At 38.3% G+C, this 22,404-nt stretch overlaps 2 protein-coding genes across 4 annotated transcripts; both read right to left on the bottom strand.

Moving 5' to 3' along the window:
• Positions 1 to 107: 107 nt before the first annotated feature.
• On the bottom strand, positions 108 to 6,555 carry LOC115743264 (TBC1 domain family member 13). Of its 3 annotated transcripts, none has more exons than XM_048285027.1 (9): positions 6,080 to 6,540; positions 5,858 to 5,950; positions 5,393 to 5,497; positions 4,431 to 4,583; positions 3,840 to 3,938; positions 3,641 to 3,769; positions 2,580 to 2,684; positions 1,413 to 1,529; positions 108 to 602 (listed from the first exon to the last, which is right to left on the bottom strand). In XM_048285027.1, exons 1-9 carry the CDS (start codon positions 6,353 to 6,355, stop codon positions 438 to 440), a joined length of 1,242 nt encoding a protein of 413 aa, XP_048140984.1. In that variant the 5' UTR covers positions 6,356 to 6,540; the 3' UTR covers positions 108 to 437. The 3 variants fall into 3 exon arrangements, with proteins under 3 accessions (XP_048140984.1, XP_030533848.1, XP_048140985.1); XM_030677988.2 differs by having other exon boundaries at positions 2,580 to 2,759; positions 6,080 to 6,522; XM_048285028.1 differs by lacking the exons at positions 108 to 602; positions 1,413 to 1,529 and adding an exon at positions 2,255 to 2,471 and having other exon boundaries at positions 2,509 to 2,759; positions 6,080 to 6,555.
• Positions 6,556 to 7,775: 1,220 nt separating this feature from the next.
• LOC115743263 (probable methionine--tRNA ligase) lies at positions 7,776 to 18,367 on the bottom strand. Its single transcript, XM_030677987.2, has 17 exons — positions 18,118 to 18,367; positions 17,524 to 17,668; positions 17,013 to 17,166; positions 16,759 to 16,914; positions 16,176 to 16,406; positions 15,852 to 15,995; positions 14,356 to 14,446; positions 14,092 to 14,198; positions 13,883 to 13,997; positions 13,626 to 13,744; positions 11,304 to 11,369; positions 11,074 to 11,202; positions 10,805 to 10,948; positions 10,539 to 10,659; positions 8,839 to 9,077; positions 8,620 to 8,721; positions 7,776 to 8,243 (listed from the first exon to the last, which is right to left on the bottom strand). Exons 1-17 carry the CDS (start codon positions 18,227 to 18,229, stop codon positions 8,013 to 8,015), a joined length of 2,406 nt encoding a protein of 801 aa, XP_030533847.1. The 5' UTR covers positions 18,230 to 18,367; the 3' UTR covers positions 7,776 to 8,012.
• Positions 18,368 to 22,404: the final 4,037 nt, after the last annotated feature.

Genomic DNA, 22,404 nt, shown 5'->3' with positions numbered 1-22,404 from the left:
TTGCCAACAAGATGCAGTGAAAACAAACACATGGAGTTTTCTGAGTTTCAGAGAGAATTGAAAGAAACCTTGAACATCCCTAGCACCGAGTGCTAATGTAAGATCCATGAATGCGACAAATTACACATGTAATTCATTAAAGAAACAAGAGGAGAGGGAAAGTTACATTTTCGTGTGTAAAGCTGAAGTTCTTAATCTTCAGTGCAGGCTCCTATAAATAAAACCAGGGGAATAAAAAAAGGAAAATCTCTGATCTCTCTACTCAAATGATAACAACCGACGAAAGCAGAGACTATTTTTGGATGTTGAAATTTTTCCTACAACGACCAACATTTACACCCAATAATTTACATGGATTTACAGTCCAACAAAAAACTTGAAAAAGCAAAACCCCCCAAAAAAGGAACAAGGAAGAAGAGATATAAGGAGGGGTTAAATTAACCTGAAGGTTTAGAACGCAACTTGTTGGCTACATACAGAAGATGGCTAATATTTATAGAGGGGTAATGTTGCAGTAGCTTAAGGTTAGCCGTGAAATCGCCGGCAAGAAGGCGTCTCCGTACAAGAATCAGCATTGCACAGCAGATGCGAAGCAATGTCTCCTGGAATTACAATTAGACTTTCATGCTTTCAGCGCGCTAGACAGAATTTAAACAGACAATTGTCTGTTGACTGACTCAGCAAACAATACAGACACACTACATAATAACCATTGTGGCGGACCAGATAGTAAAGAGTTTTTGCAGAGTTGGAAGTTCAACAAGAAAAGGCAACACTCGAGAGGAATATTCTCAAATAGTTCACCAGCATTCAATCATTTTAAAGATGGTTAAATTTCTAAACATCTAACAGAAGTCCCTTAAAGTAAATAAATAACAGGTTTACAGGAAAAATGACTTCACGTGCTGATTAGTCTTGTTTTCCCTCGTAATCCAGGTTCCTTTCATTTCTTCTTGGAGCATATGTCAACAGATTAATGTCTAGTTTAAGTTTTATTCATGTGGTCTAATCAATTGACTGATTCCAGAGAAATATCCCCATCATTCATAGGCTCTCCATCATTTTAACTAGATAATTTAAATGCACTTGCTTAAACATGAATAACTACCTTTGTTATTCGATGTGTACTTACGTGAACCACTACAGGCATTCCTACGTGAACCAGTTCTTGGTATATATTTTGCTATACTTTATCATTTAATATATAGAAAGAAAAGATCCACAGACAATGATTCTAGCTGTTGCTTAGTCTTTTTTTACCTCTTATTCCAAATCATCCCGATTCCCTTATATCAGCACTTCTCTTTAAAGAGTGTTATGTTGAACTTTCATTCATTTCTATCCCAATTAGAGTATGATGCCATCACATTTACTTAACCATAATAGCATATCACAAAGAGAAAAATATGTACCTGAGGACCTTCAGGGTCACTTAGGAGAGTGTCCCAGATGTGTAGGATGTCCATTAAACTAAATTCTTGGGTCAGCAGGAGGGTAATCCACCTAAACGCATAAAACTGGGGATTGACCTGACAATATTGAACATGAAAACTTCTGTAAGGTTCAATCAGCGAGATGACAAAGATCAGGAAGAAGTCAAAGACTAAGAATTGTATTGCTCTATCTCAGAGAATATTCCTTCAGAGCTCATGTAACTTCCATAAACATCTGGTATGAAATAGTAAATATCGTACGATCTTTCTCAATACTTATTAACACTAAGTAGTCTTAGATTAGTTCATGTTATTTACAATGCTAAAGATTTAAAAGTGATAGAGTCCAATATGTAAAGTTCATCAGAGAGATCTTTGATGCATGAAAATTGTAAAGGACATCATATCAATACCAGAGCAATGAGAGATAAGTATCCCCATCACATAATGGAAAATGAATCAATAATTGTTACTCAGTTATTAGTCAATGTTAATCAATTGCCCTTTTAATCATTTTGATGATAACCACTACATAGGTCAATGGAGTAGCTGCACTAAATGTGGTTTGTTCTTGCTTTTTGCGTCCAACGCATGCAGAGCTCTGTTTCTTCTGTATTTTTCATTCATGATGTCCATATTCTGTTGCTTTTTTTTTTTTTTTGCAATTCCATGCCTGTTTGCTCTGCAGCATCAAACTATATAGAGTCCTTCAGAAAAGAAGCAATCTCCTCTTCCTAGATGTTTGGACCTGAGAAAGTGAAATTCTAAACAAGCAGACCCCAACTAGTTTGGAATAAAGGTGATGTTGATATTGAATGCTATGCACTGGTTGAAGTAAACATGTTTTCACAGAAAGAACTAAGTCCCATATGTGTGCCCAGACCATGCAATTACCGTTTGCGCATGAATGAACCTAGTGATGCACAAGGTAAGACTTAAAGAAAATCAACAAATAAATTACAACCCTCATGCAGAATGACGTCGTTCCGAATGATTGTGCAGCAGGAGAAACATGTCCTAAATTATGCTCTTGAACAACTAGTTGATATTCTTTTCCAAAAAACAAAAAAAAAACTAGTTGATATTCTAGCATACAACCTCAACCAAGAGAGAGATGAGGTTGGTCAATCTTTGTTTACATCTTACCTTTGTTGTGACCTCAAGATGACGCCAAAGCTCTTCATCATGTTCCTTGAGAAGCTGTGACAACCTTGTAATTGTCGAACGGATGCCCACGACACTGTTGTCCAACTGCTGACAAAAGTTGTCCCGTAAACCACTCAATAACTCAACGAAGCAAAAGAAAGTATCTGCTTCTGCGGCAGCCTGCATCATGCATAGATAAGAAACAATGAAGCATATGATACTATAAGAGAAAGTGTCGTATATTCACACTTCCCTGTCACACAAATTTCCAAACTTCAAATTACCTATATTAATACTTAGCTGTCACAATAACTTAACCTAAGAGACTCAAATTTCAAACACTAAACAGTGAAGGATGATAATCAATTCTCTCTCCTGTATCCATGACAATAACTGCTGTAAATTTGATTACCTTGTTTCTGACATCTTTCACACAGAGACCAAGACATAAAAAAAGGAAAAGAAAGATGTATGTGAGACAACAATTCTCTCTTTCTCCACCACCAGCAGATCAGTCACTCAACCACCGTAGTCAGCTGCATTTATAGCGGCCGACAAGACTCGGCAAGCTTGAACCCAGTACGCATGATAGAGAGAGGATATCACAATTGACAGTAGCATATGAGCAGAAGCAGCGAATGGTAACTAAAAAAATTACCGCCTACAAGATCGTGAGGAACTTTGACGAGCACTGTTAGCATATAAGAAAATAAGACGATAAAATTAAAAAAGGACTTCAATAAATGAGCAAAACGATACTTGGTGCCAATGTCGTGATAAGAGGGCAAGCACAATGGTGCTGTAAATGAAAATATTGGAAGAAAGCTTCCAGAAAATCTCCACATCTAACCACAAACTGTTGAATTCCTCAAGTAATCACTACTGTAATACATTCACCACTGAAGGTAGGCCATAAAGCTTTCATGAGGCATTTGATTACAATAAGTCGCATGAATAATAGACAGGATATACCAAAAATGAAAAGGAAACGTGAAAATGATACAAAACATCATATTTAAAGGTAATTCAAGACAGTGCAGAAAGGACTGAGAAAGATATACCGCATTCCCCTCGTCGGGATCATTTCTCAGTACAAAGAAAAGAGGAGCCAAGATTTCGTTCATGCCTTGGACATATCGTATGCCAGGATTCAACTTAGCAAACACAGTTAATATGTTCCTCAGAGCATCCTGCGATTATGAACACAACAAATCAGAAAAATGATTTCCTCCGCTAATTTAACAAATTGAACAAGCATACTTGATTAGATTTTGCATATGCTGAATCTCCGGAGAAAAAGTCGATATCTGGGTGAGTTCTTTTCACATCACGGTCAATCTGTTCTAAAATGGCTGCATCCTAAGAAAAGGAACACATATTCATACTCAGTTCAAACGCTAACTAACATTTAAAGCAACATACAGTTCACAAGCCAGTGAGAGAGAATTCTTCGTTGAAACTCACAGCAGACATGACAGATAGAGATAAGTTAAGTGCATGATACACTTCCAATATTTATCATCACCTTTGTGTACCTAGAAACCCAACTGGCATTTCAGATAGTGTGAATGACATTTCCTTTTTAAAAAATTAAACATTTAAATGAATTATACATGTTTCACACATCTTCAAGTCACATATCAATACAATAATAAATCCACGATTCAATGACAAGTCAAACAAGAAAAGGTTGCATTTCCCCCGAGATGTTTATACCTCCACCTTTGACAACACACAGCAGATTCCACCGAAAATTTTTATATCCAATGAGAAGCAACAGCTCAAATTATCAAAAGAAAAAGTAATATTCTGGCCACTCCATTCAAAATTATTTGCAACGTTCTCTGGTACCTGAAAGAATTGATTCCAGATACTGCTTTGCCCAAGGCTCAAGGGATGCTCCCCATGAGTTATTTCTGATCGCTTGAGTATGCCACGCCTTTGAAATTTCGACTCGTCATTGTCGCAGCTTGTGGATTTATCCAACCTTCTCGTGATTTCTGACTAACTAACCACAAGAAGTTCATAAGTCTGTAACTTTTAATAGACGAAAAATTTGAAGATGAAAAAAGTAAAGTCATTAATAAGATGTAGTGAGCTTTACATTTCAGCATGTTTCATCTAAGTCAAGATCTCACAAAAACAAGATGACAAAACCAGGCCCCAAGAATTGCCACGACACTGCAACATATGGAACTTTTTTCCAAGACTAAGACCCAGAAAAATTCCAAATTGGAAATAATTGCTTCGAAATTATCTACAGAGACTCTCTAACTTGTTCTTCCCATATACATTATATATTATCAGAAGCAAAGGTTGCTGGACAATTTTAGCATATTTTACAAGCTAAAGTAATCAAATCTCGGAAAGGCGAAAGTCTTGTGGGGGGATTAGGAAAGAGAAGAATCGATTTATTTAGGATTTGTCGCAGCATCAAGGGTTTCTTGGCTAAAAACCAACATATATTGGGAAGTCCCCCTCTCAGAATTGGAAAAAAAACCAGAGAATTAAAATGGAAATTCAAGCTTCGCTCATTACAGGTTTTATTCGATGAAACACCCCATGCTTGAGTTCCCAATATTAGTTTAACTTAATCTGCCAGCTCTTGTCAACACCCATAAGCAAGCAGAGAAATTTGAACAAAACTAAGTTGGTTAAATAAAATAAGGACTTCCACTAGTAAGAGAAGATTAGACTTCATTTCCGAGTCTAACATTATATTTACTGAAGGTAGCCATGATATTCCTCATCAAAGAAGAGAAACTGCTTCAAAAGCCACATATAGGGCGTTGAGAACACTGCCTTTTACTTACAGGGTTTGTCAAAACCTCCACTTTGAAGTTCTTGTATTGTGACCTCTTCTTCGCAAGTTCAGATGGCCAGAGCCCACGATCTGGAGGCAAATAACCAAGCAAAAGCTGGTCCACAATCGACCAGTCGCATATTAAACCTTGTTTAATCTACTGGAATAGAACTGTACAGCAATAAAAAGTAAGGGACAGACAAAAACTGAACCCTCCAATCCAGGCTAGCTGCACACTGCATTGTCTTAATTTCCATACCGATAAAAAGTAAGAGACAAACAAAAACTAAACCCTCCAAATCAGGCCAGTTGAACACTGCGTTGTGTTAATTTCCGCACTTAGCCATAGAGGAAATTCACCACAACACTTGGCCAATTTGTCATACATCCATTTCCGCTTTTACTACTTGTCAGAAACATTTGAACCACAACAGAACATGAATTACAAAACCAACAAAAGCAAGCACAACAATACCTTCCACACGGTGGGACGAACCCCTGTGCTATCCGGTATCCCAGGTGATGCAATTCTTCTCAACTCCCTCACATTTATCACCTTCTTCGATAGCTACACATCACCAAACCGAACAAATCATCCATCAATTCCAATTCCCAACCATCTAAAAACCCCGGTTCAAGCATTTCCCGATACAATCACCACTCACATCCATAATGTTGGGTAAAAAAAAAACCTCACCACGGCCAAGAGCTGAGCCTGCCTGGCGAACTCCTCCCCGGACGGACTCTCGGCGCCACCGTTCTCGTCATCATTGTCGGCTTTCGTTGCTCCCGCAGGCTCCTCCCTCGCGATGACCGGAGGCGGAACCGGCGCCGGGGGATCCGTCGCCGGCGGCTCGTCCCTGTCGGCGGCGGCGTACTTGGAAGCGTACCGGAGGAGGCGCTCGTCGTCGGGCGGAGGCGCGGAGGACCAGAGCGAGCTGTTGAGCCAATCAGGCACTCGCTTCTTCACCATAATCTCAATCTTCGGAGTGAATTCGGAGTGGGACTTCGCCCTCAATTCGATTTGTTGTTTAACGCCGTGTCCTTCTTCTTCTCCTTCTTCTTCCTCGTGGACGAGAGGCTTGAGGACTGATAAATCCCGACGACGGTCACCAAAGGATGGTGAACGACCAATGGGGAAGTGCCACGCTGTGACTTCTGGTGCCGTCTACGGTCTGATGGTCATTGGGGATAATCATCTTCCGTCCGGACGACAAGTGTTCCAACTGTTATTTGAAATTGTTTTCTATTTTTAATTCTATTTTTTTAAGTCGAATTTTCTATTTTTAATCCCGAATATTATAGAAATGCGCCATTTGACTTGACTAAGTTACCTCAGCGGTGTATCGACAGCATTAACGACATGATTAAATACAAAAAGCTGTGTTAATTTAAGATCTCGACCGCACAAGTAGCACAATTTAGAATATACAGTAGGAATGTGATTGATTTTTTCTCTTCGCAATTTTATTTGCTATGAATTATCTGGCGATTATGTGAACTTTTTCTATATGAACAAGAAATAAAAAATAATCTACCTAAGAGCATAACCTTAATTCATTAATGGTTTGATTTATCGCATGTTTACATCGACAAGCATGATTTTGATGACTTTAGTGAACTACGATGAGCTCATGGAAGAACGACCACACACGTGAAAAAAGAAGTAAGAATGACCACACACGTGAAAAAAGAAGTAGCCGGAATCGATGTGCATAATGCCTATTTAGATAGTCCACCCTTTGTGATCCAATTCACTCTTGTCGTGAAAATTTCCTCTTCATCTCGAACCCACGGACGATGTCACAATCTGAAATTTGCTCATTTGACTCAACCTCCAAGGAATTAATCAGGGGGGGTGAGGCATCCCCTTATCGTGCGGTTGCAGCTTCGTCGAGCTGGAGGAAACTGTTTCTGAAGCGATCCCCTATTGGACCAGCCAATTTCTTGTGACATTGTACGCCAACGATTTTTAAATATTTTCCAAAGAACTTCCCTCCCAAGAAAGCATTTGAATAAGAATAGCCGACCGATTGGTGCCGGACAGCTGATCGAAAGACCCAGCCCAGCCTATTGTTCAACTTTTGCTTCGGAGTTTTCATCCGGAAACAGGCAAAATTACCAATTAGTTACCACCGCCATTTGTACCACCTCTCCTTACTCATCATCATAAAACAACTTGTCCCCCAATCTCATCTCCAACCTTCCCTGTGGATAATGCTGCAAACCTCCCAGCCGCATGTGGGATACTGCCACGCTGGGTGGCCCCAGCCGGTGCCTCTACAAACTCAAAACGAGCGTCGTTCCTTCCGAGCTTGTGCGTGCACATGCTTGCTTGACATTCACACATGCCCCGGGCGCTGTGCTCGGAACAACAAAGATAAGACCCAACCTTCAAAAGCAGAGTCACATTTCCTCGTGCTGAACTATCGAGAGAACAGCCTTATTAGAGTCAAAAATCTGTTGGGGAGCTATAGACCAATCATCATTTTACACCATTCCAAGGGCTGAAGAATCATTAGCCCAGAAATTGGCAACACAGGCAAACCCAAGGTTTTTGTCTACAAATTGAAGAGGAGAGAAACAATGAGCCGCTACATCTCCAAAATTTTAAAAGCCTACCCGGCAGTTTATCGAATTGAGCCATTCTGAATAGATGACGCCTTGCAAACACCAGCTGATGTGGTGAACGGGATGTTCTTGAAGTGTGCTACTAGTCCTGAATCTGTGTGCAGATCTGGTTGCAGCGTCTCCCAAACCTTCTTCTTAGGGTTCAATACATCATCAGGCGCTCCTTCGAACCCGGGGAATGTAACTCTCTCTCCAACCTTAGCAGACTCAGGTGGTTCAATTAACTCAACCTGAAAAATCATATGTCATGGCTTGGTTTATTCGTCCATTGACCATCCATAATCAACCCATGTAGCACAACCATACCAAAAAGTCCTCGATAATTTCTTTTAAAGTAGATGACTATTGAAAATAGGCTACTTACTGGGATTGCAGAGAACTGTCATATCAACAAAAGTAAACATCTCAAGAGATGCCAAGCCTCAAAATGTTTCATTGCAAAGGTTCACAAAGAGGAAGATTTCAGCAAGCGACCCCAATTCTAAATTATCACTTCACAATACTAGCTGTTGCCTTTCACTAGTTAAAGAGGATCAAAACCCATTCCTTCGAGGCCATAACAGGTGTACTGAGCAAGAAAACAAAAATGATTTCCGTCAAACGCACCTCAGTGTTCTCCTTGTTTGAAGCGCAAAGAACCATTGCCTGTGACTTGATACCACGCATGGTAGCTGGCTTCAGGTTGCACAGAACACAAACCTTCCGATTCTGCCAGAGTAGATTCACCGATAAGCCAGAAGTCAGCTAAAATGTTCATATCTATGCTGCAAAACAAGGTCGGCAATATGCTGTGGAAAATCAACATGGTTAGAAATGAGAAAAAACCTGCATTTCCTCCAGAGGGATATACTTGACGAGGCCACTAACTACTGTTCTATTTTGACCTTCACCAACATCAATCTCTTCAACATACAATGAATCAGCATCAGGATGCTTCAGAACTTTTGTTATGAGGCCCACGCGGATATCTAGTCTGGTAATGGAAATCTCTGCTTCAGCGGCAGGAGCCTTGGATTTTGCACCAGCTGATGTTTTTGCTGGTTGTGCTTTTTTTCCGCTTCCATCTATCACAGAAGAAGTTTCTTTGTTAGCATACGATGATAATGTCAAACTGCTGCTCCAAATCTCACTGGAAACCGGACAGAAGCAGTAAGTCTCTTATTTGACTCGTAGATCGATGAAATGCTCTATCTCCACCATAACTTGGCAATAGTATCAAAAACTTGGCCACAGACAAGTTGTTTGGTCTGTCAGCTGCACCACAGTAGTATATTCGTATGCATGTTCCTGACATAATATGCTTCAAATTGACCTGTTTCATTTTATTATTGTTACCTTCATTTGTCAATTGCTCTCTGCATGACCTTTATCCTGGCTGGGTTGAACTTGACCATTACTGGGGATTTTGATGTAGATATGATTGCAGAATGATGTATGTTTTCTTTCTACTGTATCTAATTACACGTCTAAATTTTGTTTAATCATATTTTGTTAGTTCTTTAGTTCTTTAGTTCTTGACTCATTGCAATCCTTATACTTTTAAAGAAAATCACAATCTTAAAAGCAATTTCATGAATAGTACGTAGGTTAACAAAAGTAAACAAAATTAAGGGAAAAAGGGTTAGGGTTCACATCTTGCTTTCTCTTTTTTTACAAGAATTTGGGTCAATGCATTCTGAGGATATAAAATTGAAGATATATACATACTTATTTGACTACTGAAATTACATTTATTATATGCTGAGTCTACATCTTGCATAAAACCTACTATTCATGAGATAATTCATGAGATGATTTGATAAGTAAAATCGAAGGGTTATCTTTTATTTGTAAATGTTGCTATCACATCCCTGAATATACATTTATTATCTACTGAGTCTACATCTTGCAGAAAACCTGTTCATTCAATGATTTCATAATTACAATCGAAGGGCTGTCTTTTCTTCGTAAATGTTACTATCACATCCCTTTCAAATAACAACTTATAAGTAGTACAATTCTAATAGATCAGAAAATAAGTAATGAGTAGATAAAACATTATAACTGTAAAAGATTAAATGAGTGTGTGAGAGAGAAAAAGATTAGGAAACGACTTGTCCACTCCATTCCATCAGAATATTACAGTTCATGTTGATGTTAGGTATGATTTCTCATGGAATTTTGTCTAGATATTAAGGTTGAAAATTTCAAAGGTTTTGGTATATGTCTGATGAAATAATACACTGTGGGCAGGAACTATAAGAGAACGACCAATTGAAGAACTCTAAAGAATATATATCTTTGTATTGTACTTTGCTTCCTTTTTATGCATGACACATTTTATGGGATTGAAGTAGGACTTTATATTATTCTTCACACGGGTGAGGCAGAATTATCAATAGAAATGGTTCTTACATCCATACTTACATGCCATGGAAGGCATGTTACGATTACCGAATAACCAGGACATTCTTTCTTTATCTATCACATGGCCTATAGACAAAACACAAGCAAACCTAAGAAGAGAAAATGCAACTATGCTCCACCTGATAATTTAGTCTTTCGCAATTGCTCAGCCGCCTTCTCAGCTTCAGCTTCTGCTCTCAAAATTCTATCTGCTTGACTTCCAGCAAACTTTTTACGATAGAATTCCATTTCTTCATCTCTCTAGAGAACAAAAAATTTCAAATATTAAGCTTGACTGATTATTGATGCCTCCAAAAAATGAAAATTTTAGAGTAATTAAGACAGGTTACAATTTTTCCATCTATTTTTATTTGTCTTAATGGATGTGCGAGGCTCAAACATGTACCAATTCCTTAAACAAAGGCTCTGGTGCCCCAATCTTGTGACCAGCAGGTATAAACTCCCAAGGTCTTCTAGCTCTCTCGATCTCCCCATTTTCATCTCGAAGTGAAGCTTGTGTTTCAGGAGGTAAATTTAGCTGCTTAAATACCTGAAGCACCAGCAGACAGAATGCAGAAACACCTTCAATAAGAGCCAAGGAAACATGGTTCCTCCCCCATGCAAAAATCGTTATCAAAATCCATGGCTCGTCTAACTGTAGGAGAACTTAGTTACCTCAATGGAAAATGAAGGCATGAAAGGTTCAAGTAAACATGCAAGGAGATGCACCAGGCCCACAGAAGTTTTCATCACAATAGAGCAAGACAGTTGGTCTTCTTTGTATAACTTCCAGAATTGGCTTGCCTGAAGATAAAATCATTCGGCAAGCGAATGAGAGATCCTATATGAAAATGAAACATACAACCAGTACATTTGCAAAGCATTTAGAACTTCTCCAAGCATACTTGCAGATACGCATTTCCCTCGCCTGAAATGCTCATTGCAGTCTTGAGTCCTTGCTTTAGTTTCACCTATACACATTGCAGATTTATGCATGAGCTAGAATGGCTAATTTACCGGCAAGTCATTACATGCTGTGGTATAGAAATGTGGAGCATGCTTTCGAGTCTACATAATGAACACAATTCTCGGCCACACAGAACAGGGTACAGGATGCTTTGTGATTACAAGGATTCAATTATAACCCCGCTTGGAATGAGGTTATGATGTTCTCTTCAACTGGTTAATGAAAAGTGAGCATTATTTGCTCCAAGCAAATCCAATGGACATGTAGCAAACATTATGCTCGCATTATTTAGTGAGGCGATCCATAGTGAACACTACCCTAATATGTCCTGATTACCTAGGAAACACCGACTCTCTCCCGGGCCTCCGTGTCGTGTCCGACACTCTCCGACATACCAACATGTGGTTAGTGCTCCGGACACGACAGTGACACGCGACTCCGGCACCCCAACACGCATGGGGTCAATTTTAAGCATGTTCAATAACTTAAGCGTCAAAATGTAAATTTATCAAAATATATATATACTTAAATCATATATCCAGCCACCCCAAAAATAATATACTTAACCGGGGAAAAAAAAATAATCATGAATCTCTAACGTAAGAAGAAAAAAAAACTCACCGCTAATATTTTTATATATATCTGATTATTTATTATGCATATATAAAAATATACATTTGATATACAACGTGTCCCAACTTGTCGGAATTGTCTTTTTTTTAGAAATGACGTGTCAACGTGTCGTGTTGTGTTGCGTGTTGGTGCTACTTAGCTTATTACTATACCACCGATGTAGACCTATGTGGTCTTTGTGAAGATTGGCCCTATGGAGCATTCCATATGGCATAAAGGTATATTACATGTTTCCTTATTGGCTACGATTTGCTACCGTGCTGTTGTGATAAAATTTTATTCCGTGTCTACTACCCAGTATAGGTGTCAAAACGGGTCATAGACCCAATTTTGACTCATTGTTTCAAGATTATGGGTGTTTAAATATTTAAAGAGCCACATCAAAGTGGGTTTAAAAACTTAAAGTTCAATCAGATTGGGTCTTAATGGGTTTGTACAGAGCTCATTTTCGGCCCACTCAAAAACTAAGAAGGTTAGCTTCTTTCGAGCACTTCTTTTTCTTTGTCCTCCACCAAGCCCACCACCATGGCATCCAACACCGCCGTCACGTCTCCTCTGATGTCTAGTTTGGCCAGCCATCGTCTATCACCTGTGTTGCGTCAAGCCTCAACTGTGCCGACAATCATTGTCACACCCACCAATCAACAAAGATAGAGGGACTCCAGGTGGTCGCGAGGCCACGACCACAGTGACCAGCGATGTCAGATCTGACATCACGAGGGAGGGAGGGCATGGCCACTAGGCTTGGTTAGTGCATATCAAGCCTTTGATTGGTTTAAATAATACTGCATCAATTCTCTCCTTTATTTGTGCTTCTGAATCTATTCTGCTCCGCATCTTTGGTAGACTTTGCACTTCTCTCTCGCCGCAACACAGAGAGAGCGCCTTGAAGTTGCACTATTGAGCCCAAAAGGAGTACGTCATTTAAAGACCCAATTTGTCCCAAGCCCCAAATAGAAACCCGAAATAGCCACCCACTCTTTTCTGTTGTATCAATATGGCCAAAATCGTACAAATAAGAAAAATACCAATGTGGACAAACTAGGTTGGTTGGGTTGGTTTTGGTATTGTTTACTAGATTGCTAGACTCTATTTATTTTGCGGAAAATAAATGATTTGGAAAACATTTTTCGAATACCGATCGCTTGAAATAATTAACCAATGAAAAATATACCCGTTGTAGATAACAATTTATGTCTAAATATTTTTCAGGGACAATGAAAATATTTTTTGTTTATTCATTTTTATAAGCAGTATATGTAATTATTCTTAGAAAAATATATTCCAAACTATACATTTTCTGCAAAACAAACGGAGCCTTCAACTTAAAAAAATGGGTCAATTTTGGGTCAGACCCATTTTTGACCCACCCAAATCCAACCATAACCACCCGTTTGTCAGGTCTACTACTCGATAAGGTGACCGATTACTTAACTAGTGATTTCTTTTCTAAGCGACAAGGCTAACTTGTTTAGAATACTAGCAGTTAGACAACATCGCAGAATCAAATAGCATGGCAGAAGGTTGCTGAATTATGTGCTTTGAATTGGATTATTGCATGAGACTAACTTGTGCCTTCTTTGAGGGAATTAAGAGAAATAAATTGTCCATTTCCCAAAGGGAATACCTTTTCCATGGCCTCCACATATTGTTCCACCAACTTGCCAACTTTCTCAGCCAATTCTACTGTCAGGGAATGTGAATCAGCACCTGGAGCATCAGGAATAACAGAACCATATCCTAGACCTGCAGACAAAAATAATGTTCTAGAAAGCTTCCAGTTGATAAATAAGTGACATATTAGTTGAATTAAAAGTAAAATATTCCATGTCTGAAGCAAAAGAGGGATAAGATCTACAAACACTGCCAAAACACCAAACTAACCTGAAGGCTTTGCAATAAAGCTCAACACCCGATTAACAAAGTTGCCCAAATTATTCAGCAACTCACTGTTCAGTTTTGCTTGCAAATCCGCCCAGGTAAACAATGTATCAGAAACCTAATTTGCAAATACAGAATAGCATTGTGAACGGAAATTCAATATGAATTGGCATATATCAAACAAGTCATTGATCCTGCACCCACAATATTACCTCTGGCCTATTAGTTAGCAAGTAATATCTCCATACTTCAGCAGGAATATTTGTATCTTTAGCATCATTGCCAAAAACTCCAATCCCTTTGCTCTTGGAAAACTTTCCTGCGGGAAAAAGCAATTTATGCTCGAGCTAATCTGAGATACTTATGTGTACAGAAAAATTATATATGCGTGGAAAAACTATCATCTCATTTCTAATCAGATCATTATTAGCAGAATGATCATTGGCATTTCCAGATGCAAGAATCAGGAAATTTACCTGCTTCATAGTTCAAGTACTCTGTGACACTAATTGTCTTCATCAGGGTCCACTTTTCACCAGTTCCAAGAAGAGTAGATGGAAACATCACCTGAAACCAGAAAAATTTGCCTCTAAGGTCGAAATTGTGTGCAACACCTGCTAAAGAAAAGGTTTCACTTTACTTAAGGAACTAGACATCACAATAGTATTCCTCACCAGGATTAATCAAATCTTTCTTTTATACAGCAGGATCTTAGAATTTAGGCCTTCAAAAGAAGGATGATCTTTTCTTTGGATCAGTACTCTTTGAATGTTGTGTATCAGCTGGTAAAATTGAGTCGGTTTTGAACTCAGGAATTTCATGGATCACAAGAAATAAATCTTGGAAACCCATATGTTGAGTTCTCCCAGTTTGAAGCAGCCTTGAATTTTATTCAATATCTTCAAATTACAGGGCAGAAATGTAAAGTATAACCAAAGTGATTTTTTATGTGCCACATGACAATTTTCTTCTTTGATGTGTATGTGAATTTGATAAAAACCTCCAAGAAAAACCAAGGAAAGGTGGAAAGAGAAATCAGAATCTAGATTCAACCTTGGGAAAATTCGGTCTTGTCGAAGAGGTCCATTTAGGAATGATATTGGGACTACAGTAATGTGTCTAGATTGAGAAGATTCAACAAATCTTAGATGAAATACTATACAATGAATCTGATTGATTTGAAGTATACCTAAATAGCTTTATGCCATTTTACCAATTATTCTTAGTTTTCTTTCTTACTATCACCATACATTGAGATTATTTAGAGAAAAGAATGGACGGTTCAGCTGCTTATTGATAAATTCCATGTTTCCCTTTCGAAGGATCTCAGCATAAGTAAGAGCAGCTAATTGTTGTATTGGTGAGCCAAAAGAAAATCATGGGCAGCCACCTTCGTGATTAAGTAATCAAAATGTGGGCCATAACATACTGAAATAACAAGAGAATTCACACTGGAAACCAATAAAACATCTACTACACAATGGACCTCGTCTTGGATAACTAAGAGAAATATTGCTTTGAGTTAATGTCATACACACCAAAGCATAAGTTGAGAATCGAAACTCTCCAACGGGCTATTCTATAGAATTGGTTGAAAATTGTTTAGACTGGAAATTTCTATCAGCCACATAATAAGACTAACAAAAATTAGCAATTGTGATTCTTGCCATCCCAGCATCACAATTAAAATTAGCAACTGCTGTACGAGTCATTCAGGAAAAACATTCCACAAGGTGATTTAGCACTCTAATATAAATCAAGATTGCGTTGAACTTAACAACAAAATGAGACTAATTTCAACATCACCAGGTTTGGGCAAATATCAGTAAGGAGAGGTTATAGCATTAGCCATCAGAGCAGAGAAAGGACATTCAAGATTGTCGATACAAAGAGAAAGAAGAAGGGATCAAAGCATAAATAAGACCTTAAAGACAGTTAATGTAAGGAAAAACTAGAAAAGTCTGACACTTACGGTGTGAAATGGTACATTATCCTTGCCCATAAACTGAAACAACTCCACATTCTCAGGATTCTTCCACCACTGCTCCCATTCTGGTGTGTAACATGAAGTTATTGAGACGTACCCAATTGGTGCATCGAACCAAACATAGAATACCTTACTCATTGCATCAATAGACAAGGAAATGCACATGTCAAGATCATTTTCTAAAGGAATGAAGACAAGAAAGAAAACAAATAAAAAAATGTGATATCTTTAACCCTGTCGCCAAGATTACTCATAATTTCAGTTGTAGAAGCACGAGAGTTCAAAATATTTGACCAGATAATATCTAACCTTGTCTTTAAACTTCTCGTGGGGTACAGGAACTCCCCACTTCAGATCCCTTGTAATACATCGAGGTTTTAGTCCTTCTTTTAGCCATGCATGAGTTGCTTGAATGGCATTCTGGCTCCAAGATCCAGCTTCCGACATCTCATTAATATATTCCACCAATTTATCCTTCAGCAGAGGGAGCTCGAGGAACAAGTGGTTTGTATCGCGGATTCTTGGAGTTGCCTGACAAACCTGTAAACAAGCAGCATTAAGATAAATTGCACCCAAAAACAGGACAATATGTTAAAGTCAATTTAAGCATGCAAGCATCTGTTTCTTTCGTTTCATTTCTCAGTAGCATCAAAGATGAAAAACAGACATTCAGAGGAGCAAAAGAAAGAGGCTCTCATGACAATGGCTGATGTTATATATTGAAAACAAGTCCTAAATTTCTACAATCTAGCTAAGCATTGATATCATCTTGACTAGTAGTAATGTACCCCGCATTTACAATGTATAAAAGTGCATAGCAGACGGCCTCTCGTACAAGCATGCCTATACCAATTAAACTAACAAACTAAAAACTAGTGAAAATGTGTGGTACCTTACACCTAGGTTCAATTAACTCAGTTGGATTCAAAAGCTTTCCACACTTCTCACATTGATCGCCCCGCGCAGAATCATGGGTACAACCTGCGGTAGGACAGATACCCTCCACAAGCCGGTCAGCTAAGAATCTTTGGCATGTATCACAGTAAAGCTGTCACAATGAAACGTTGTTCAATTAAGTAAATGTGAGCAACTTGCATGAATGAATTTGTAAGATGAACAAGCAAATAGCTTGCCAAACTTTCATACCTGCTGCATTGTGTTCTCAGAAAGCCAATTGTTCTGAAACAATTTATTGAAAATAGCTTGGCAAACTTCAGTCTGCTGGGGGGTTGATGTTCGTCCAAACTTATCAAAGCTTATGTTGAACCAATCATAGACTTGCTTATGCACTGCATAATATCTGAAGCATGACAGGAGAAAATATTCAACTGAAAATTTTATAAGAAATCACTTTTTAAGATTATATCAAACAAAAATGAATGTAAATAAAATAATTTTCCCGTCAACAACGTTCCTACAGAGATGAATGCTGCGACCCACTGCACAATATTCCAAGATAACATCGCTGACAAAACCACATGCACAACCAAGAACATAGCAAACCCGGAACGCCTTTAAAAGAACAAGTACAATCTTTTTACCAAAGACATGTTCAATCAAGAAGAGGAAACTTATTATGCTCTTCACGCATTTCAAACCATTGTCCATTCCTTTGAAGCGACGATGATGCAGAGAAATTACGAGAAGTTAAACTTACTTGTCGCAAATCTGCTGTGGTGTGCACTTCTCCTCCAAGGCTTTAGTCTCTGTTGCAGTCCCGTACTCATCAGTCCCACAAATATACACTGCGTTGTAACCTCTAAGGCGGCAGTATCGAGCAAACACATCCGCACTCAATACACCTGTCCCGACAAGGTAAGATCAATCAAATGCTCTGGAGGTGAAAAGGCCAAATCAACAGAAAAAAAAATAGAAAAAAAGGAAATCAATTACAGGTTGTAAGAAGTAAACAGCCACACGCAACTACTCATTTCCCATACTATCCCAATATCTCATTCGAGTATGTTTCTGCATGCCAATTGATCGAGCTACCACACGAACTCGGCCTATAATATCGAGCAAAGGGAAGCGCGCAGAAATGCAAGAATACGGAGTTAATTGCCACTATTGAGCTAAATATCCACACACGCACACCCAAAAAAGAAAAAAAGAAAAAAAAAAAAAGAGGATTAAAACCAGAACGGGAAGCTAAGCTGCTCGATCAATCGCTCCAAAACTCGCACATTCGCACAGAAAGAATCACGAACATCCAATCCGGTCCGGCACGTAGAAACAAACCAACCAAACGTACATCCGATGATGTTGCCGAGGTGCGGAACGTTGTTGACGTAAGGCAAGGCGCTGGTGATTAGGATGTTCCTCCGACCGGGGATCGGAAGCTTCGTATCGGCGCTACTTCCCATAATCTCTCCGTGAAGCTCTTGGTTCGATTGAGAAATTTGGGGGGTGGGGGAAGAAAGTGGGCGGCGAAGCAGAGGGAGGGAGGGAGGCGACGGGCTCTTTAGAATTGCAGTGTCGAGCGAGCTGAAGAAGAAGTCGTTAGGTTAGCGTGGAGAGGACGGAGGAGGAGGGAGGGTTCTTAATTGGGCTCCGGGTTGAGGCTAAATTACGAACGAGCCCTTTACGAGGAGGACATTCGTTTCCTCTGTTGCGTGGGACCCACGAGCTTTGCAAGTTTGGTCGCATCGCATCGCACGGGGTTGGTGTGTTCATTTTCAGTTTTTTTTTAGTTCGTGGATTCTTAGGATTAGTTTGGTTGGTTAGTCCTAATGGAGAAAATGGATTTGGTTTGAAAATTAAAAGCTATAGTAATTTAGAAAGACCATTTAAAAAAAAGCAAAAAAACCCATAGTAAATAGCTTAGTAAAATTTAAGGTTCACTTCTAATAATTGAACAGGTGATATGAAAGTTTCGTAACATGGAAGAAACTTAAAGGGGTTCAATGAATATCCGATATATTAAAGTCACCTGACTTAGGAAGTTAGGATGATAAAGTACCAACCTGAGGGTTCACTTTTCTCCGACTTATATCGGGTTAATTTACCGCATTTTAACTTTTTTACTCTCTCTTCATTACTTTCTTAGAGTAATTGATGTGATTCGTGGATACTGTTTTCCTCTATTGTGATTTGCTTGCTTTAGCTAAATGCTTAGGTTACATTAGGATCATCATAAACAGAAAAAACATTGCATGGACACTTAGCGGACGGGAAGATTAGAATTCATAATTTAGTAAAAAGATTGTGTGAATATCTTAATTGACAAGATAATCAAGTTTAGACATCAAAAGGGTACTAGTTAAATAAGAACCCTAAATCTCTAGTTACGTAGGAAGTGAGGTATACTCCCGTGCTTCGCTTTGCTTCTAGCCGACTCCAATAGGCTAGTAGAGACTCCTCATATGGAATTATCATAAGATTAATTAAATTAAAATGGAAATCCCAATGTTACCAAGCTATCGCGACCCTCCCGGGCATCCGGGGAAATGACGAGTTTGGATGTAATGTCAAATTTGGGACAAACGGTCTCCAATCGATGCAAGTTCTCTCAAACCCTTATCTCGCGTGACATTGGAATTTTCATTTTAATTCAATTAACCCTATGATAATTCTATACTATGCGTCGCCAATATCCTATTGGGATCGGCTAGAAACCAAGCGAAGTATGCAAATATACCTCACTTCCTATGTAACCAGAGATCTAGGATGGGGAACTTGATTATACTAGTAATCTAACTAGTACCCGTTTTACACCTAAACTCGATTATAATCTTTTTACTAACTTATGAATCCTAATGTTCTAGTTTGCTAAGTGTTCATGCAATTTTTTGTGTGAGTATGATGATCCTAAAATGCAACTAAGCATTTAGCTGAAGCATCCAAATCACAACAAAAGAAAACAATGTAAAAGAATCACGTCAATTATTTAAAGAAAGTAATGAAGAGCAAGTCAAATGGTAAAGTGCGGTAAAGTAACCCTACAAACGTGGGACAAAGAGTATGACATGGCCTAAACCACAGGATAGCAACTCCAAAGAAACTTGACTTTAGAGACTATCCTATCTTTAAGATGGCTAATTTGAGTTGTTGAAACTTTCAGAGAAATGTGAAGCCTTACGTCGGTACTCTATCATTTTAAGTTGGTCCCAATACAGCTTTAGCATATTAGGTACTCATTTTGTTGTAATATAATGCGAAAAGTAATCAGGATCTTGCAAATTAAGTCAATACGAAAAATCTAGAGAAATAACGAGAAACGATAAAGGAAACCAGAGACTTATGTGGTTCGGTTCGAATATTGGTACCTATATACATGTGGAGAGCCAACAAAAATAATCCACTATAATCGGAAAATCGCAGTTACAATCGCTCAATACGCTCGTATTTTCCACATGTAAATTATACTAAAACCCAAAGTGTTTAGAATAAACAAATCAATTGTATGTAAAAACTCACAAGCATAAATCAACATGTTGAGGAACTCCTTTGTACGCGACCAAAGAGAACTTCACAATGGTGTCTATTTCCTTTTCGTTCGCGTCGTCCTTTTCGTGGAGTCTATTGTACACGGATTCTTCTTTCCTTGTACTGCTCGTCATACTTTGTGGAATCTGTTTTTGTCCAGTTGCCGCAGGCATAATACCAAAGGAATTAAAACCCTCTCTTTTGTTTTTCTTTCCTTTAATTACTTCATGGGTCTCACGAGCCAAAAAAAAAAAATATCAATAATATATTTTAGCTCTTTCAGACAAAAGATGTCCCTCTGCAGTAAATTACAGTTCATGAAAACAACTTGGACAAATCTTGTATGTTTTCAAGATTTTCCTTTTCTTTAATAAATCAATTTCACAAACCGATCTATATCCGCAAATTATTCAAACTCGAGACATATTTAACAATTCCCCACCTTGGCTTGATAGTTGTAGCCAAGTCAATAGTGCTCACCATCCATGATACTCTCCCAATGCCTCGACAGGCGCTCACACTCTGCAGATGTCAATGGTGCTCAAGCGGAGCTTAAACTTTGCTAAAGGAACATGCTTGGTCATCATGTCTGCTGGGTTCTCTGCTGTAGCAATTTTTTTCACAGCAACCTTACCCTTCGTTAAGACATCTCGGATGAAGGGATACCTAATGCCGATATATTTCGTCCGTTCGTGATAAACCGAATTATACGCCGGATATATCGCATCTTGGTTATCATAGTGTATATCAACACTTATCTGCTCTAACTCAAAGTCCAAGAACAAACTTTTTAGCCATATCGCCTCATTCGCTATAAAGGTAAGTACCATATACTCTGCCTCGATTGAAGACAAGGTAACATAGTCTTGTAAAGACACCTTCCAACTAATCGCACCATTTGCAAGCGTAAATATATACCCTACTAAAGACATGCACTCATCCAAGTCACATGCATGATTTGAATCCACATAACCTGTGGTTTCACATCCATTAATGTCCCTTTGGTACGCTATACCAACGTCATTTGTCTCATTCAAATCTCTAAAGATTCATTTCACAGCTTCCCAATGAGTTTTACTAGGAAATTTCATATAACGACTAATAACACTCATAGCTTGTGAAATATCATGCATAGTGCATATCATAGCATACATAATATTACCAACGGCACTAGAATAAGGAACACGAGACATATGCTCCTCCTCCTCCTCGGTATGCGGTGATAACTTAACCGAAAGTTTAAAGTGCTTTGCTAATGGTGTATTCACGTACTTTCTCGATCGCATATTAAAACGTGTTACAATCTTCTTAATATATTTCTTTTGAAATAGACGTGATACTCCCGCAGTCCTATCCGGCAAAATCTCCACACCCAAAATTTTTGTTGCAGCACCTAACTCTTTTATCTCAAATTCAGCGCTCAATTGCCTCTTCAACACATCAATGTCAAATATATTCTTAGTTGCTATCAACATATCATTAACATATAGCAACAGATATATCAAATACCCATCATTCAATCTTTTAAAGTAAACACAACTATCCATCTAACTTTTCAAATAGTCCCGACTAGCCATCAAAATGCTTATACCATCGCTTAGGAAACTGTTTCAGCCTATATAATGATTTTTTTAACAAGCAAACATGGTCTTCCTTATCCGGAATAGTTGTGACATCCTGATTTTCTCGGCTAATTATTTAAAGGCGATAAACATATTAGAATTAAATTACTTGACTTAGAATTAACTAATGTCATGTAATTTTTTTATAATTGACAATACAAGCTCAATTTCTCCGATGAGAAATTATAGGTAACCATCAATCACCATATAAAGGGGACACCTTAAAAATGTTATGTAGCCAATCACGTATGGTTATGGTATAAATTAGATGTTGATTTTTCTTTTACTAAGTCAATTATATGAATAAATCAATTAAAGGATTATAGTATACGTTAACTTCTAAGAAAAATTATCAAGAGCTTAATATATGATATTAGAATCAATTGAGTATTCTAACAATTTGAAAATGTCTTGTGACTAATTATTTGATAATAAAGCCAATAATATTATGCTAATCGAAATGCTAATTAATTATAGAGAAAACTATATTC

Source organism: Rhodamnia argentea, chromosome 1 (assembly GCF_020921035.1).
Source record: "Rhodamnia argentea isolate NSW1041297 chromosome 1, ASM2092103v1, whole genome shotgun sequence".
NCBI classification, from domain to species: Eukaryota; Viridiplantae; Streptophyta; class Magnoliopsida; order Myrtales; family Myrtaceae; genus Rhodamnia; species Rhodamnia argentea.
Note: the sequence above shows the minus strand (reverse complement) of the source record. Positions and strands in the feature narration are given on the sequence as shown.

Coding starts and splice junctions, on each gene's coding strand:
- LOC115743264 (XM_030677988.2), bottom strand. CDS start 6,355: ATGGTGAAGAAGCGAGTGCCTGATTGGCTCAACAGCTCGCTCTGGTCC. Junction 5,498..5,857: donor TTCGTCCCACCGTGTGGAAG/GTATTGTTGTGC, acceptor ATTGTGGACCAG/CTTTTGCTTGGTTATTTGCC. Junction 2,760..3,640: donor ATCCCGACGAGGGGAATGCG/GTATATCTTTCT, acceptor TGCATGATGCAG/GCTGCCGCAGAAGCAGATAC.
- LOC115743263 (XM_030677987.2), bottom strand. CDS start 18,229: ATGGGAAGTAGCGCCGATACGAAGCTTCCGATCCCCGGTCGGAGGAAC. Junction 16,915..17,012: donor CTGAGAACACAATGCAGCAG/GTATGAAAGTTT, acceptor TCATTGTGACAG/CTTTACTGTGATACATGCCA. Junction 9,078..10,538: donor GCGAAAGACTAAATTATCAG/GTGGAGCATAGT, acceptor CTTCTGTGATAG/ATGGAAGCGGAAAAAAAGCA.